We start from the raw sequence: 16,195 nt of genomic DNA on the forward strand, positions 1-16,195 counted from the left end.
AGCAAGGTACTAACCCTGCTCTGCTCCAGTGCAAATCATCCTGTTGTACAAATATGTACTGTGAATAATTACTGGTAGCTTAGAATACAAATCTCAAGAGTGTAAGGTGTCTTGTAGAAAAGAATCAATGAATTATGGTTAATAGCAGCATGAACAAACTGCGATTGCAGGGAACACACATTTGCAGACTGGTGGGTTGCCTGGTTGTGGGGTCTGAACACACGCCCTGAGCACAGGTAAAGTGCGTCACCCCCACTCTTTTGGACATTATTTCGTTCCAGTACAGCAAAGTATGTAACTGAACGTAAATGTACTCCCAGCGTAATTGCAGTTTGCAGTAATTTCGATAACTGAAACTGACACCCAGTAGTTTAACAGTTTAAAATTCAGATCAAAGAAAAGCTAGAATGTGTTACGAATTCAGAGAATCCTGAAACGAACAATCAAAAAAAAAGTCATATATTTGGATGTTAATAGTCACAGATTTATTGAAAAATATTTTAATAAAAATGTACTGTAGTCACTGTATAGAATTCAGAATAATCCAACAGAGAGAATTATACCGTAGTATTTAAGATTGCGAGGCAGGGCAAGAGTCAGGCCGCGTTATTCTCAGAGCTCTTGGGCCCTGATGTGCAGCTACTAACCGAAAAGATGGAAAGAGCCCGGTTTTCAGAGACATTTACTAGTCTACGGGACATTTCAGTTTTCACACAGAAACTCTCAGGCGCGAGAACCAAAGCAGGGAGAATACACTTCCAAGACAAACAACTTGAGAATGATTTACAAATCTATACAGCAAATCAGTGAATAACGTGCACACTTTGCTCTCTTGAGGAGTTTTATATCCATTTTCACGGACCACGGGAGACTCGTTTGCCCTCAGTCGGAAAACCCACAAAGTCTCACTCCGAGACAACTGGTGGCGATCGCTCGCAGGCAAACTTCCTGTACAGCTGGAGGAAGTGACGTTATAGGCGGAAGTCGAAATAACTCAAAAACAATGCGCGGGAGGATTGATTAGCTGTTTGACGAAACGGGAAAAATTAGGAACGCAGATAGAGGAATAAGCTGCAGAAAAAAAAACCCTGCACTGTAATACAAACTTCAGTTTGTTATTCAAGAATGTCTCTGTTACCAGAACCAGACTTGCCACCACATCTTGCATCTCTTAAAGTGAGTTTGTGACGAGTCGGGCTACTGCTAGCTGTTGCTAATTTACTCCTGTCACTCACTAGTGTTACACTACACTAGTCTAGTGTTTTGCGCGGTTCACCGAAAACTGTGTGTTTCGTTTATTTTAACGTTTATCCAGTCATACAGTAGATCTAATGTGTCATTATGAACGGAGGATTGTGACTGACACCCACGAATTGGGAAGTATATGATGTAGGGTTTTCATTTTTCAGTCAGTCAGGCCAGAAAAGTGTGACCGCGCCGCGGCCGTCCCGCCGCAGTGCCGGGACATGATGATTCCGCTCGGTTGGTGTTTGACTCAATGACTGAGGAACTCTGACTGATCAACATTCCCGTCTGACTGACTCACTCGTCGGAACTGCAGGAAAACCTTTTGAGTTCGGTCAGTGTGTCTGATGATGCGGCTTTTCACGTTAATACTTTCTTTTTGTCCCCAGAATGTCGACACTTTACTTCGATGTCCCATCTGCTTCGATTACCTCAATATTTCAATGATGACTAAATGTTCCCACAACTGTAAGTTTGAACTTATTCACCTAGCTGTGCAGTTTCATCCAAAAACACTTTTGCTCCCAACGAAATACATAAGTAATATACATACAACAGAACATACATAATAATAAAACTAGCCAGGTTTTTAAGAAATTATTGTGTAATTATCTTCGTGATTCTAATCATTAGCCAGTACCTAGAATCTCAGCAGGAATAATTTCTCTAACATCATGTCACATTTGTATTTATTCCAGTTTGCTCCTTGTGCATAAGGAAATTTCTGTCCTACAAGCTGCTCTGTCCCGTGTGTAATTCAGTAAGTATACAGTACATTGATTGAATATCCAGTGTCATTTTCTGATTCTGTGTAATAGTGTGCATAGGGGACAAGGGTATTTAAATAAATTTTTTAAGTTAATTATGTCTTCTAATGTAACATTTGCACTTGGTCTTCACTGAAATGAATACATTTATTGTTTGGCTAGCTTGAAGTTCAGTATGTTTACTTCTCCAGCCATGCTGTAAAGGAGAGTTAAACGATAAAGTTGTCATCTGGTCTTTTTATGGTTTTTATCACTACTATGAAATTAAGGTAAGAGGGTCCATTTTAGGGACAAATTTACTACATGTATGTATTCATTTAGCAGATGCTTTTCTCCACAGCGACATTTTAGAAATACAATTTGTGCATTACATTAGGAGAGAGACATAGCTGCAGATGTGATTTTCTAAATCCTTACATAAAATATTTTAAAATCATGTGTGGGAATTCAGTTCTAGTGCTTGTCAAACATATTTAATGAGAGAGGATGTGGACTTGCATTGCTGTAATACCCTTGAATAAGATTTCTATCCTGATTTGCTTCTGTGTAATATGCACCTGCTCAAAAGGCTTTGGATAAATGAATCTAAGCAATTAAATAATAGGTATTAGTCTCTGCAGAATAAAAGTTATTGCAACCTATAATAATCTGTCATAAAAAAGAGACAGTTTGTATGAAAGAACAGTAATTTTTGTTAGCTGGATAAGGCGACTTTCAGCTACATGTGTGCTACATGACTGGTCCTGTTGGCTAGTGAGTCACTGCTTACATCAGTCCATACTGCTGTTGGGGTGAATCACATGGTACCTGAATGACTCAGGCTTCAGTGTTCTGTATCTAGACCAGCAAGAACCTGGGTGTAAGTCTCACTGCATGTCATTTCAGGCTACAACTGAACTGGACTTAAGAAACAACCGCATATTGGATGACCTGGTCAAAACTTTTCAAGCAGCAAGGTACAGTGCAACATGTGGAAAACCTTTTTTTTTTTTTTTTTTTTATTTTTTATTTTTTATTTTTAATTTTCCTAATAGTTTTATGACATCTCTGATTTATCTTGGGTGTAATGTATTGCACAGTGTTTTATGTGGTGACATCTGCAATATTATTTGCCATCTGCCTATAAGCTTTTTTTATTTGGCGTTATCTTCAGCTGCACCACAGTGGTAAATTTCCTTTAAATCAGTTATTCTGGTTTCATGAAAAGAAAGTAAGTATGAATAAATTAATGAACAAATTAATTACATTTCCATCTTTTGTTTGAATGGCAAAGACCTAGTTACGCAGTTGTAAGAGAGGAATGGCCAACCCTGGTCCTTGTATACAGCTGAGTAAGTTTAATGCACTGATGTCAATAAAAATAGCTCCTATAACAAGCAAAAATCCTGCTACACTGAGTCAAAGACCCTTACTGTGAGCCAAAGGGTACCTATTGTCTCAGTCTGTTATTGAGTTTTCTTTTTCTGAGATCCCATTTTATGTTTAATGAATGTCCTGGGTATATATATTGCTTTTGGGACAAGTTCTCAGATATTTTTCTTCCCCATTTGGTTTTAAATTTTTTAAATGAAATAAATTCAGTGGAACAATATGCTATTTTATAGCGCTATTATAAGCGTTTGTAAACATTTGCTTCTAACAGAAATGAAACGGCATGACAAAGTACTATTTCTGAATACTGAATGGTCTTCTAGAATATCCTTTTTTTTTGTCCCCAGTGATACCCAAGTTTGCATTTTAAATAACTGCTTGCTGTGATTAAACTTAAGCTGTAGGATCAGAGTATTAAAAATTTAAGTTTTTATTAAATATCAATACATATTACTTCTAGGTCAAGTGGGGCTAACTGTAGAGCTGCCGGAGTTTTATAGATTCATTTCCAAAAAGTGCCACTTAAGCTTAGAATTTTAATGGTTTGAGTGCTTAAGGGAATTAGTTTACGTTGTTAGTCAAACAAAGACTGACGACTGTTAGTATACGCTGGAGACCATGAGGACCACAGTTGGCAATCCTTAAATACTATGGCTATCATTTTACATTCATTCACTTAGCAGATGCTTTTCTCCAAAGCAACTTACAGTGGATACTATGTAGTGTTAGGAGCCCACACACCTTATTCACCTCGGTGACTTACATTGCTAGGTACACTACTTACAATGAGTCACTCATCCATACATCAGTGGAACACACTCTCTGTGTCACTCACACACTATGGGTGAACCTGAACAGCATGTCTTTGGACTGTGGGAGGAAACCAGAGCACCCAGAGGAAACTCATGCAGACATGGGGAGAACATGCAAACTCCACGCAGACTGAGCGGGGATCAAACCCACGTTCTCTCACACCACCCAGGCACTGTGAGACAGCAGCGCTACTCGCTGTACCACTGTGCCTCTAGCTTGACTTATGTGATGCATGTATTTTGTTGGAGTTACTGCTTTTATTTAGAAAAAAAAATGATTTAGAAAAGCTTATGTTAACATGTTTTAGTGTTTGTTTACTGAGTGGTTGAAACTGAAGGGCACATGCTGTACTAGGGTGTGTTCTTCAAACCTGCCTGTTTGTTTGAAAGCATTTCAGCATGTACAGTGAAGCAGAACGCATTTCATTAAAGACCTCTGAGTCTCGATAGCAGCTCCTTGTCTGCTTCCCTCTTTGTTTGACTTTCACGTTTCCAGGACGGTGGCCAGCCACCTGAATCCGTTTCGCTCGGCGGAAAGATGGGGAAACTGAACTCACAATTTTGCGTCAAAGGATTCTCGTTGCATTTGCAGTCCCGTGGAGAAAATGCAGTGCATTTGGCTCTCGGAGAACAGGCCTGTTATGGGAGCCTGTGGTTAGGTTATTTCAACAGAACAGATGCTTGGCAACTTCAAATTAACTTTGTATATTTAACATTATCATGATAGGTTCTTTGTACAAGAGATGAAAGCTTATAATTCACGTACTGTTGTGGTAGCCCATTCACTGTGAACTCGCATCAGTGTGTTTTCCCATCAGCTGTTTTGCTTTTGAACCTTTGTCTTGTGAGAAGTGTTTCCTGCATGGTTAAAACATAGCGTGGCTTCTCTCATGTGCAGGTTGCTGGACTTCCGCGGTTACCTTGCAAGGCATTTCTGGAAAACACTTTTCTCTTTAAATGTTCGTTTGCCTCATCAACTGATGTTGAAATTGTTTGGATATTTATCTTTAATCCGAAAGAAGTGTTTTCCTTGAGGTGGGTCTAATCCAGTTTCACACAGAGGCCCTGTTTTGTTAGTAATTCACATTTGTAGGTCTGCAACCAAATTAACTGGGTATTTCATTTATGTGATGTACTGCTTGTTTTATTCTTTTGTAACCATTATTTAAACATGCTATTGACAGGTTTATTTTTTTCTTTTAAATATCTTAGTCCTGGCCAACAAAGGAGCTGCTATTTAAATGCACAGGAAGTAAAAAGCAGTAAAACAATATGTTTAAAGCAATAAAAACCTATGTCTAAATAAATCACTGACAAACGTTAACATGTAGTTATTTTAAAACATCCATCTGTTCGTCAATAACTCCTTGCCCATTAGGGATGTGATGGAGGGTGTCACGGTATCACAGCAAGGAGCACTGCTGTCTCACAGTGCCTGAGTGGTGCAAGAGGACATGGGTTCGATCCCCACTCTGTCTGTGTGGAGTTTGCATGTTCTCCCCGTCTCTGCATGGGTTTCCTCCCACATTCCAAAGACAGGCTGTTCAGGTTCCCCATAGTGTATGAGTGACAGAGGGAGTGTGTGTGTTCCACTGATGTATGGATCAGTGACCCAGTGCAAGTAGTGTATCTAGCAGTGTAAGTCACCATGGTGATCAATATGTGTGGGCTGATAACACTACATAGAGTTCATTGGAAGTCGCTCTGGAGAAAAGCGTCTGCTAAATATATGTAAAGCGACATCCATCGAATGCGGATTTCAACTTAGAAATCTCTACAGATGCGACTGCTTTTTAATGACCGTTAAAATGGAAAGTATCATTTTTAGTAATCACCATGCACATATCAATTAAAAGATAAAATGAAATATGTACTTGGATTCAACTTTACACACATGAGTAATTTTTCTTTTTGGTCATTTAAAAAACAGTGTGGTTTATGCTCAGATTAAATATCAGTCTAAATATAAGTATTCATTTATATCAGTATGAGTATTTTGACTTAATTTAAAACAAGCTGCATACATGTGAATTTCCACAAATTGTCTTATGCTATGCAAATGACCACAATGACATACTGTACATAGTATGCAGAGTCTTACAAAGTAGGCTTAATGCAGTTCAGTGCCTAATCGCTATGCATGTAGACTTGCAAATCATTGAGTGGTGGATTGCATATAGAGGTGTATAATGATGTGCATATAGTACTGTACAATTATCACAGTCTCAAGTCCGTCTAGATTTGTGGTCAGCAACGCATCTACATATCAAATAGAGGTTATAATCAGCTGCGTTGTCTTGGGTACTCCCCCCCCCCCCCCCACATCAATTTCATATTTGCCGAAACGCATCTGTTTGCGCTGTGAGAGGAAACCATAACAGAGAACATGTGAACTCCATACAGGCTGAACAGAATTCGTACCCAGTTATGGACTCTCAGGCATTGTGAAGTACCTGCACGACCTACTGTGCTCTTTTTGAGAATGTGTTTTAAATCAGCTCAACAATTGTAAAATTAATCTGAAATATGCAAGCGTCAGAAGAAACCTGCATGGCACTCAAGCCTCAGTTATCTTCAGCCAAATGTATTTTTATTGAAATTCATCTAAGCTAAAAATCTGAATGTCTCAATTCTCGGTTTTCCCTAAAGTAACTAAACATTATTGTCTGTTCTTTTTATGTCACTGAACACAAAGTACAGGGCATTTGAAGTACCTCTCCAAAGGTTTGACATGACATTCATGAATTAGTGTCACCAGAACCCTTCAGGTTTACTTCAGTTCTCTGCAGTTTTCTCAAGTCTCATATCAACATTTTCAATATGGGCAGCAAACAATTGGATCAGAAAAGTTTTCTGTAGAAGTTCATCTGCCTTAAGATGTGAAGTGGGGTTTTCAGATTTATTTTGGGTATTTGTGTTTTCAGTAATTGCAGAATTGTATGGTTTGAGCTTATGTATCACTACATGTGCCATTTTATTCCTGTTCTAAATCCAGGCAGGATTTGTCACAAGCAAGATTTGAGTCCCCTCCTATTTCCCCCAAGACCCCCTGCACTTCTATCAAAACCTCTGCAGCAAAGCCAGAAACCCCAAAGATGATGAATGGGACTATTCTGAGTCACTTTTTCCAAAAGAAACAGGCCTCTGCCACACCAGAGAGGTCAAAAGCACAGCCTCCATCAAAAGACACCAAGGCTGCGGCACAAGGTCGACTGCAGGAGTTAGCATCTGTGACCGTGAAAGAAGAACCAGTGGAAGTTTCCACCACAGGTGCTGGTCAGTGGTCATCCTCTGTTCCCAGCTCTCCATCCACATCGCGTGACATCAAATCTACGGTTAAAGGTGACTTCTCTCACAAGGACCTGCACCTTGCAAAATGAGCTGTTTGATGTTAATGAAATGTGCCTTCAGCTGATGTTGTATGTGAACTAAATTGCTTGGTCACACTCATTACAACAGAAACTACTATGCAGTGTTATAACAGCCTTTAGTGAACTTGGGACTTTTTTCCCCTCCCCTCTTCGTCGTTACAGTGGAATGTCCTGTATGTTCCGTCGGTGTCCCAGAGCAATGCATTAACCAGCACTTGGACGTGTGCCTGATCAGAGATGAGAAAAAAGAGAGCCTAAGGAGGTAGGAATTTTTTCATTATTTATTCATTTAGCTTATGCTTTTCTACTAACAGACTTTCAACATTAGGTTTGTACACTTAGCTACATAATTTATCAATTCACATCCTGTGTCACTGCTTACGGAAAGCGCTGTATGAAAATAAATTGAATTGAATTGTTGGGTAATTTTTACTGAACTTATTCAGCGTTGGTATCTTGGTAAATGGTAATGAGGTACAGTCAGACTCGAACCTGGCTTTGAGTGGCAGGTGAAACTATACTTTCTCACTGGTGCTGTTCTCATGGCTTTTTAATTATATTGCATGCAATGAAAACATACAGGTTTTCTTTAACACATTTTTCTTTAACATTTCTTTATTATGATGCCCAAATTCTTTGACAATCCATGTTCTTATTTCATAAGAACTTTTTTAAAATGCTGTCGAGCCAAGTCCTCTGTTAAAACTGTAGAGGAATTACAAACAGTTAAGCATCAACAGTATGAACGCACCCTCACCTCAGCCTTTATCTTTGCTGCTACTGTGACCTCTTTTGTGTTTCTTCTTATTTCACGTCTCAAATATTTGGTGATTTCTGTTATTTACATTGATTCATTTAGCTTACAATGTTAAGTTGTCTACAATCATTTACCCATTTGCACAGCAGGGTAGGTTTTTTTTTTTTTTTTTTTCTGGAATCATTCAGGATACCTGAATCATCCAGGATACTTAATTAAGGGTGTTACAGCAGCAGCTGGGTTTCGAACCTTTCGATCTCAGTTCTAACCACTATGTTAAGCTTTTTTTTAGTCAGTTTTATATTGTTTTATGTTTTTTCATTACTAATTTTTCTTGCAATTGGGCCAAAGATAAAAAGAAATATCTTAAAAGGAAAACATTAAGAGTCAAAACAAATCATGAACAGAAAAGCTGTTGTTGTAAATATGAAGCTTGAGTTTTTTGAAAAGAATTGAGTTAGGTGAAAGATGCAAGGCTAACAGAAGTTACAAGGTCCAGACCTGGAGTAATTGAGTGGTGTTTGTGGATCCACTCTGCGACAGTGCAGCATTTTTTTTCTTTTATCCTCATATTCAGCGTAAGACATTGTCTTTGTTAGAGGATTGGAAGAAAGTGGCTCTGGAGCAGGGCAGTGAGAAGGTGCAAGACCTGGACTTCAAAGACAGCCATGGGTGGTTTTAACACTTCATTAAGTGAGGGCATCTCCATAACCTGAACTTGTCTGGCAAAGCTGCTTCCACTCATAGCAAAGCTGCCTCCACATTAGCACGTGAGCGTCAAGATTGGATCACTGGAGGCAAATATTCCTGCAGGTCCGTTTTCAGTATCGATGAGAGCAGCCTGTTTTTGAAATGTACGCTTTCTTGTACTTACATTTTGAAGGACGTGAGGGTTGTCTAGAACATGAGGCTTCAAAAGACAGGCTCACATTATTGCTGGGGGAGACATTTCGAGGGAGAAACATTAAACCGATGAAAGAACAACAGTCCTAAAATGCAATACATTACACAATGTCTATATTGATTATGCATTTAAATAAGCGCTTAAGCAACTTTTTAATTATCTAAACTCTATGTGCTCTGCACAGAAACTAGCTGAGTATTTCAGCCTAGCTGCGAGAGATTGCTGGCAGCCTTGTAGTGGAGCTTGGGGAAATGGCGAGTGATGGAAACAGATAAAGCATGTCAAAGAAAAGAGGATGGCACAGTTCTGCTGTGTTCCTGGCTGTATTCCACCAGGCCTCGTCGCTAAGGGTGTTTGAATGTTGTCAGTTATGTAGTTATTATTTTGGTAGTAACGCTACCCAAAAAATGCTGTTTTTTAAATGAACTTTTTTTTTTGGCCTACCTTTCCTTTAGAGGACATACGTGAAATACACGATTAGTCTGACTTCCCTGTTGTTCTACAACCAAAATGTGTCAAATAAAAGCTATATGTATGTAATACTTACTTGCTGCAGTCAATAAGATATTCCCCTACTTATGTATCCCCTAAAAATAGAAACTTGCTTAATGTGAAAAGTCAAAACTGCCATGTCATGGCTTGGGAAGGTCACCTTGGACACAATGTGAAGTTAATTTACTGTGGTGCCCATCTGTAGAAGTATTTTTAGATTGAGATTTAACATGTAGCCAGGGACAGAGTCAACTCAGAATGCTGGTAAGTCTAACCATTTACAGTGGCCGCAAGAGCTGAGGACACAGTAACGTGCTTTACTAACTGTTGAAATGTATCTTTGTCTATATAATTTTTACTATGCTTCACCTTTTTGTCAAACGGCAAACAGTCATAAATATGACAAATACATGCCTTAGGTTAAGAGTCAGAGTTAAACAATTCCATTTGCACGTTTACTTATGCGAGCTGTTCTTGTGCTGAAAGGATAGGGATGCTGTGTAACACAGCCATGCCCTTATAAAGCTCAGTCCTCTAGTTGTTTCAATGTAAATTTCTTATTTTAGCACGTTCTAAAAAAAAAATGCAGGAGTTTAGTTGAATAACAGCCACAGTGGTTTGTAACTACAGTGAAGGTGATACTGATAAGAGAACATGGAGATAATACACATGGCTTTTATCTACATACTCCTGCACATGACCCCAACATTACAATATTTAATTTTATTCCATTTACATTTATTTAGCAGACGCTTTTCTCCAAAGCGACTTCCAGTGAGCTCTATGCAGTGTTATCAGTGTGTTTCTAAAGCTGGCCCTCCCATCACCGATTACATGGTTGTGAGAGTCCACAAAGCACAAGCCTTTCTGATGTACAAAAGCTGAGTCCTGTATGTAATAGATGTGTGTGAAAGCAGGCAGCTCTTCACCATTTAATCTGCATGTTAAACATGGTATCTAAAAAGGCATCTTCAGCTATATTTCACAGTATTACTACAGGTGGAGTAAATTGAGAGTAGAGTGTTGACTGCTTTCACAGGAAATATCCATTATAAATAAGTTCATTAGCTAGGACTGTAGTAATGAAGTACTAATGATAATGTGTTAAGTTCCATCTTGTCTCTTTCTAGTGCTGTCAATAAGAGGAAGCCTTTGACCAAGCTGGTGTACCATCTGCTGTCCACTCAAGATCTGAAGAAGAGACTTCGTGACTTTCACCTCTCTACCAAAGGCTCCAGGGAGGAGCTGGTCCGGAGACATCAGGAGTTTGTACACATGTACAATGCTCAGTGCGACTCTTTAAACCCCATGTCAGGTAAAAGGGACCTTTCTGTCCTATGCTGTCTTATTCACACAATGCAGAAGTTATTTTTTTCCATTTTAGTTGTATCCAATGACATTTTTTTTAGCCCTTGTTTTTGCTACACATATTTTTCTACTACTTTATGGCAACAGTATTTTTTTTCATGTCTTTTTAGCTGCTTCAGATGGTCTGAATCAAACCTTGTCTTTGCTTTGAGGACTGTCTTTGTGCACTGAAGTTTGCTGTACTTTACCTTGTTTAGAACAGTGCTATTGCAGTGAATGCTCCAGTATGATCTGTCTCAGCACAATTATAAGTTAGGTACTTCAGTGATCTTAACTGGAACCTGCTTTTATGGTGTTCATAATTTCCCCTTGTTTAAAAAAGTGGAAATCATTATTATTATTATTATTATTATTATTATTAATACTAAAAAAGTTAAACATCAGGATCATCTCAGTAGTTTGGATAATGTAATGGAGTATTTCCTTAAAAAGGAATTGTCAACATGCAAAATTTTTGTTGGCCTTGATGTAATTTTGCCTGTTCATTCTCTGGCTGTAAGAAAAGTCTTTGTTTCCTGCTGTCATTTATTTTGATGAGATATTTGCAGTTTTTCTGTGTTTTTTTTTTTTTTTTTTTTTTTTTTTTTTTCTTTTTAAAATTAAAGAACCCTAACTACTGAGCATAATTAATGTGTCAGGGAGCAAAACTGGAATTTCTTATATAAATTTTCTTAATCCGTGCCTTATTCGGTGCGATATCCTAAAATTTACAGTCTGGAACTGTCTGGTACCAGTTTTCATGTGTCATTTTGAAACAGAATTTTCAACTGACAATTTTTGGCAAGTTTGTGTAGTACAAATAATCTTTTTCCTGTACATCTCTACTCACCACAGACTGTCATTCTGCAAATGTAATTTCAAAAGTTTTTTTCCTTTTTGCTTTTACTAGTTTCACAAAAAAGTGAAATGGATGCTTGTGCTCAAGTGAAAATATATGCTGAATATTGTATTCAGTTTATGCTTGACCCTTGTAAGAATCCAGCCAACAGATTTATTTTTTGAAAATTCCTGTGCGGATTTAGGTTTCCTCAATAGACCATGTTCAGGTTTTAAGGATTTTAAAGTTCCTGAAGTTGATATTTTCGAACGTCTTTGTAAACTGACTTTTAGATCAGTACTTAAATAGAGATATCCCAGGTATCCTTTAAGTGTGGATTTTGAGTTCAGTTCTTGGGCAGGAATTCCAGAATCTGACAGTTGAAATCTAGAAAAAAAATCTTAGGAACTCTGGGTCAAGAGGGGGTCTAGACTAACATCTGTGACTTCAGGTTTTGGGGTTTCACAAAGCACTCTGTCCAAAATGAGAATTGGTGAAATTTCATCCTTAAATGTTTGCCTTATGTTCCTGTACACCAGATGTCACCAGGCTGCTGACCACAGTATGGTTGGAACTTTTTGCTTGTGCCTTTGAGTTCCTTGGAAATATTTCTGAGTTTTTTGGAATTCAGGCAATGATGAATGTTTCTGAGAAAAGAATGTCCTAGTTTTTCTGTGTCTGATGTTTCTTCAACAAGCTGGTAGAGTTGGCTTCTCTGTTGGGAAGGATCTCAGCGTGGGACTCAAGGGAGAAGGGCTTGTCTCTCTCTTTTCTTCACCCTTTACTTCCCATTATGTCTCAGTGCCGAGGGAGAGTGTTTGTCTCTCTCTCTTGCTCATCTCTCAGTCTCACTCTGTTTGATCTGGGCTGCAGTTAAGGCTTTTCAAACACCTTTTTTTTTTTTTTTTTTTTTTTTTTTTTAAATCAATTAAAATGTAGTTAAGTGAAGATGCCATGACTAAACTAATGGCTGTCTGCAAACCTGTCGTAGTGATGCAAAGGTCATCCTGAAATTGTTTCCTCTATCTCCTTAGACCTTGGAGAAGAAGTTCTGACATTTACCTGATTATACATTTTGCATACTTCTGATGCATGCAGAATTGTTCACCAGCATAGCCCAAAGAAGACATAAACCTATTTATGGTAACAGATTGAGGGTTATGCACTTTGCTTGAGGGTGCAGACACACATCCTGCATGAAAAAGGAATGCAGCCTTCTTTTTCCAAGCTGAACACCCTAAATCCAAATATAACAGAGAGGATTTATTATAATGTGCTCAGCTTTGTGCACCTGCTGGCATAAACAGTCATGGGGATTTTGTGTTGAATGATCCAGTGAAATAATTATATTACAGACTCCATACAAAGTTAAGTTTATTTAGCATAAAACAACCATCTGAACAAACTCCATATTCACATGTCAGCTAGTGTAACCCAATTTAATTTCAGATAATGCGGGCTTGTCAGCAGATGTCTTGACGCATAACTCCACAAAGCTGATGCAGCTGCTTTCCTGTAGCCTGCATGGACTGAACTTGAGCAGTAATAGCAGTTCTGGCTTTTTGAGGGTGTGTATTCATATGAAGTATTGCTCCTGTGCAGAGTAATACTTTTCTGGATAACCAAGATGGTCTTCTCCATGACATTAAGTGTACGCTTGAGTTTCTGGAAGAGTACCATTTTGAACAGCTGGTAGAGCCCACAAAACTGTGTTTATAAAGAACAAAAAACAAAGTGGTGTATTTGTCATCGTGAATGTTGTCGTCTTTTGATTTTTAAAAAAAAAAAAAAATTCTTTCCCAAATCATAATGGTATTTGATCACTACTCCTGACTCTTTAAAGTCACTCAGTTCTCCTGCACCAGTGTAAAAGAGCTTTTACATTTGTCATTATCACTGCTTCCAGTGATGGTGCATTATACCCTGGACAAAACACAAACCACATTGTTTCAATTTTTCACATCAGTCTTGTGCTCTGTTAATCTGTTGATTTTTAGTCAGTTTGTTACTATTGTTAATTTTCTAGGTTTTCATAAGGTAGTGCGATTAATAGAATAACAATGATCATGGTTTCTGTTAACTTTGTTACAATAACTTTGACTAGTGCAAAACTTTGTCCTCGTGAGAATTTATAATTTCATCCATGATTTTGTTGAAATCCTCCTGTGAACTCTTTGCTTTCTTTACATTTTTGTCGCACATTACCAGTGGAGGACATAGGAAAGGAAATCGAGAACAATGAGAAGATGAGAGCTCAGCTGGATTGTAAATCCAAAACAGTATGTATACATGGAACATTACTTATGTGTTTCACTGTAATGCTGTTATTCTTCTTCTGTGGTTAGATATTAACTAATACATTTAATGCTTATTCCTTTCCAGGCAGTGGTTTTCTCCAAAACTAAAAGTGAAGAAGAAATTGAAGAAATGCATGCAAATTACCGTAAGTCCCCTTGAATTGTAGTCATTAAATCTGAGTGTCATAAGAATTTGATGGATCAGTGTGTCCAGTCTGCCAGTCATTAGGCTGGTGCACGTGAACAGGGTGAGTCTTCAAAATGGCCCCTTTGTACTGCTGTAAACATAGCTCATGAATAAATCATGAGGTGTTTCCATGCCCTTGCAGACATGGTAGTGCCTGTCCTTTTCAAAAGACAATTCTTATGTATCTTTAGTGACTTCTAAAGAACTGTCCTGATGTCATTTTGGGCAAATGTCACCTTACCCTTCCACTGTGATTCAAGGGTATATGTTGTTATCTTTTATTAGCTGATGCCTTTGTCCAAGGCTGCTTACATGTCTGTCTTAGATTAATGCAAGACAAAAGCAAGGTCATAAAACAAAAGTCAACTGATGACAGGCCAGCGTGAAATATCATCCTGCAGCTAACATAAAATCAACAGTGTACTAGAAGAACAATAATTTAAGAAAATTATAACACTTAAAGGCAGGTGTTTTTTTTTTTTTTTTCCCTTTGTTGCCTCTTAGACACACTAAAAAACTCTCCATTTACAGTTTCAGTATCAAAAGATTATGCTTGCTTTATGACCCAGTGAATCATTATTTACACTTTATGCTAAGCAGTTCTGTTTATGCAGCTGACATTTCAAGCTGTTCTTTTCCTGAAGGTGAAACTTATAAACCCCTTTTGCTTTCCTTTTTAATGTAACTTAGTTATAAATGTAGTTCTAAATCAACTTTAAAGTTGATTTATACTACTATGCTTCTTTCAGGAGGAATTAAATTTAAGTAATTATGGGTATCCTCATACTGTAAATTGTATTGAATAAAGAAGTCTTAAATATTAATGAAATGTATTAAATTTCATACATTCTAGTCCTAAATTGATCTTGTACTAGCTGCAGCATGGCATTTCATCCTGTGTTGTCGTCATCTGATGGTTATCTTGCCACCTTTTAAGTTCTTCTGCTTTGTTCAAGTCCAGCATTGTAATGGGCAAGAGTGTCGACTAAATGAAGAATATCACAAAGTGCACAGCTACGGTGTTTTACGGTGTAAATTTGATTGTATTAATGTTTAGTGTTACTCAGCCCTTTTACATTTTTCGGTAGGTTTTCATGTATTATTAAATGGTACTGAGAGGAGCCCGTGAAGTTGTTTTTACACTGGCAGAGCTGTCAGCAGTGCAGACCACGGTGCTCAGGCCGAGGTTGCCAGAAGCAAGAAAGCACCCAATCCAGCATGGCCACTAGCTGAGCTCTTCCACCAGAGCCAGGCCAGGAAGTGTGCTCATCTCTCCTCGTGCTCAGTTCAACACCTCGTCTCTAGAAGCAATTAAATCTCAGACATTGTCCCAGTGAACTTCTGACTTGCTCTCTGTCCTCTGTGCACTGTCAACATGTACGATTGGATGGGCGCGATGTGAAAATAGCAAGGCTGGCCGAGCTTTGAGGAGGAAATTGAAATATCGATGCACCTCTGAGACGACACTCTATAAATAGCCTGTGCACGGTGCAGTGTGATCGTTCTTTGATTAATCACGGAGAGCGATGACTCACTTCCCTGTCGGAGTGAACTTTGAATGGTGGTGTTGAGGGGCGACGGAGGTGTTTGAAAAATAGATCTTCAGCAGGTGAAGGCGTCATTTCATTTGAGAAAGGAGGCATGGGTTGCTGTGGTTTCAAGTGAAGGAAGGTGCATGGAGTGGCGTAGCAACTTATTTTTTTTTTTTTTAAATACCTCTTCTACCAGCACTTTCGTTGAAAGCAAAATGGGAACATTTGAAGGTGTGTACTGAATGTTATTGTAATGGGCATTAAAAAAGATCATG

The 16,195-nt window shown here is 38.3% G+C and overlaps 1 protein-coding gene across 2 annotated transcripts in view; it reads left to right on the forward strand.

The window, feature by feature from the left end:
• The first annotated feature begins 993 nt into the window (after nucleotides 1–993).
• rad18 (RAD18 E3 ubiquitin protein ligase) overlaps nucleotides 994–16,195 on the forward strand; it is a 41,032-nt gene continuing 25,830 nt past the window's right edge. For both annotated transcript variants that reach the window (XM_018734009.2, XM_018734010.2), the window contains exons 1-9: nucleotides 994–1,176; nucleotides 1,635–1,713; nucleotides 1,944–2,005; nucleotides 2,898–2,968; nucleotides 7,191–7,537; nucleotides 7,729–7,828; nucleotides 10,850–11,034; nucleotides 14,113–14,183; nucleotides 14,287–14,347. In XM_018734009.2, coding sequence (XP_018589525.1) covers nucleotides 1,126–1,176; nucleotides 1,635–1,713; nucleotides 1,944–2,005; nucleotides 2,898–2,968; nucleotides 7,191–7,537; nucleotides 7,729–7,828; nucleotides 10,850–11,034; nucleotides 14,113–14,183; nucleotides 14,287–14,347 — 1,027 coding nt within the window. In that variant the 5' untranslated portion in view covers nucleotides 994–1,125. The remainder of the gene's footprint in view (nucleotides 1,177–1,634; nucleotides 1,714–1,943; nucleotides 2,006–2,897; nucleotides 2,969–7,190; nucleotides 7,538–7,728; nucleotides 7,829–10,849; nucleotides 11,035–14,112; nucleotides 14,184–14,286; nucleotides 14,348–16,195) is intronic.

Source organism: Scleropages formosus, chromosome 22, assembly GCF_900964775.1.
Source record: "Scleropages formosus chromosome 22, fSclFor1.1, whole genome shotgun sequence".
Lineage (NCBI taxonomy): Eukaryota > Metazoa > Chordata > Actinopteri > Osteoglossiformes > Osteoglossidae > Scleropages > Scleropages formosus.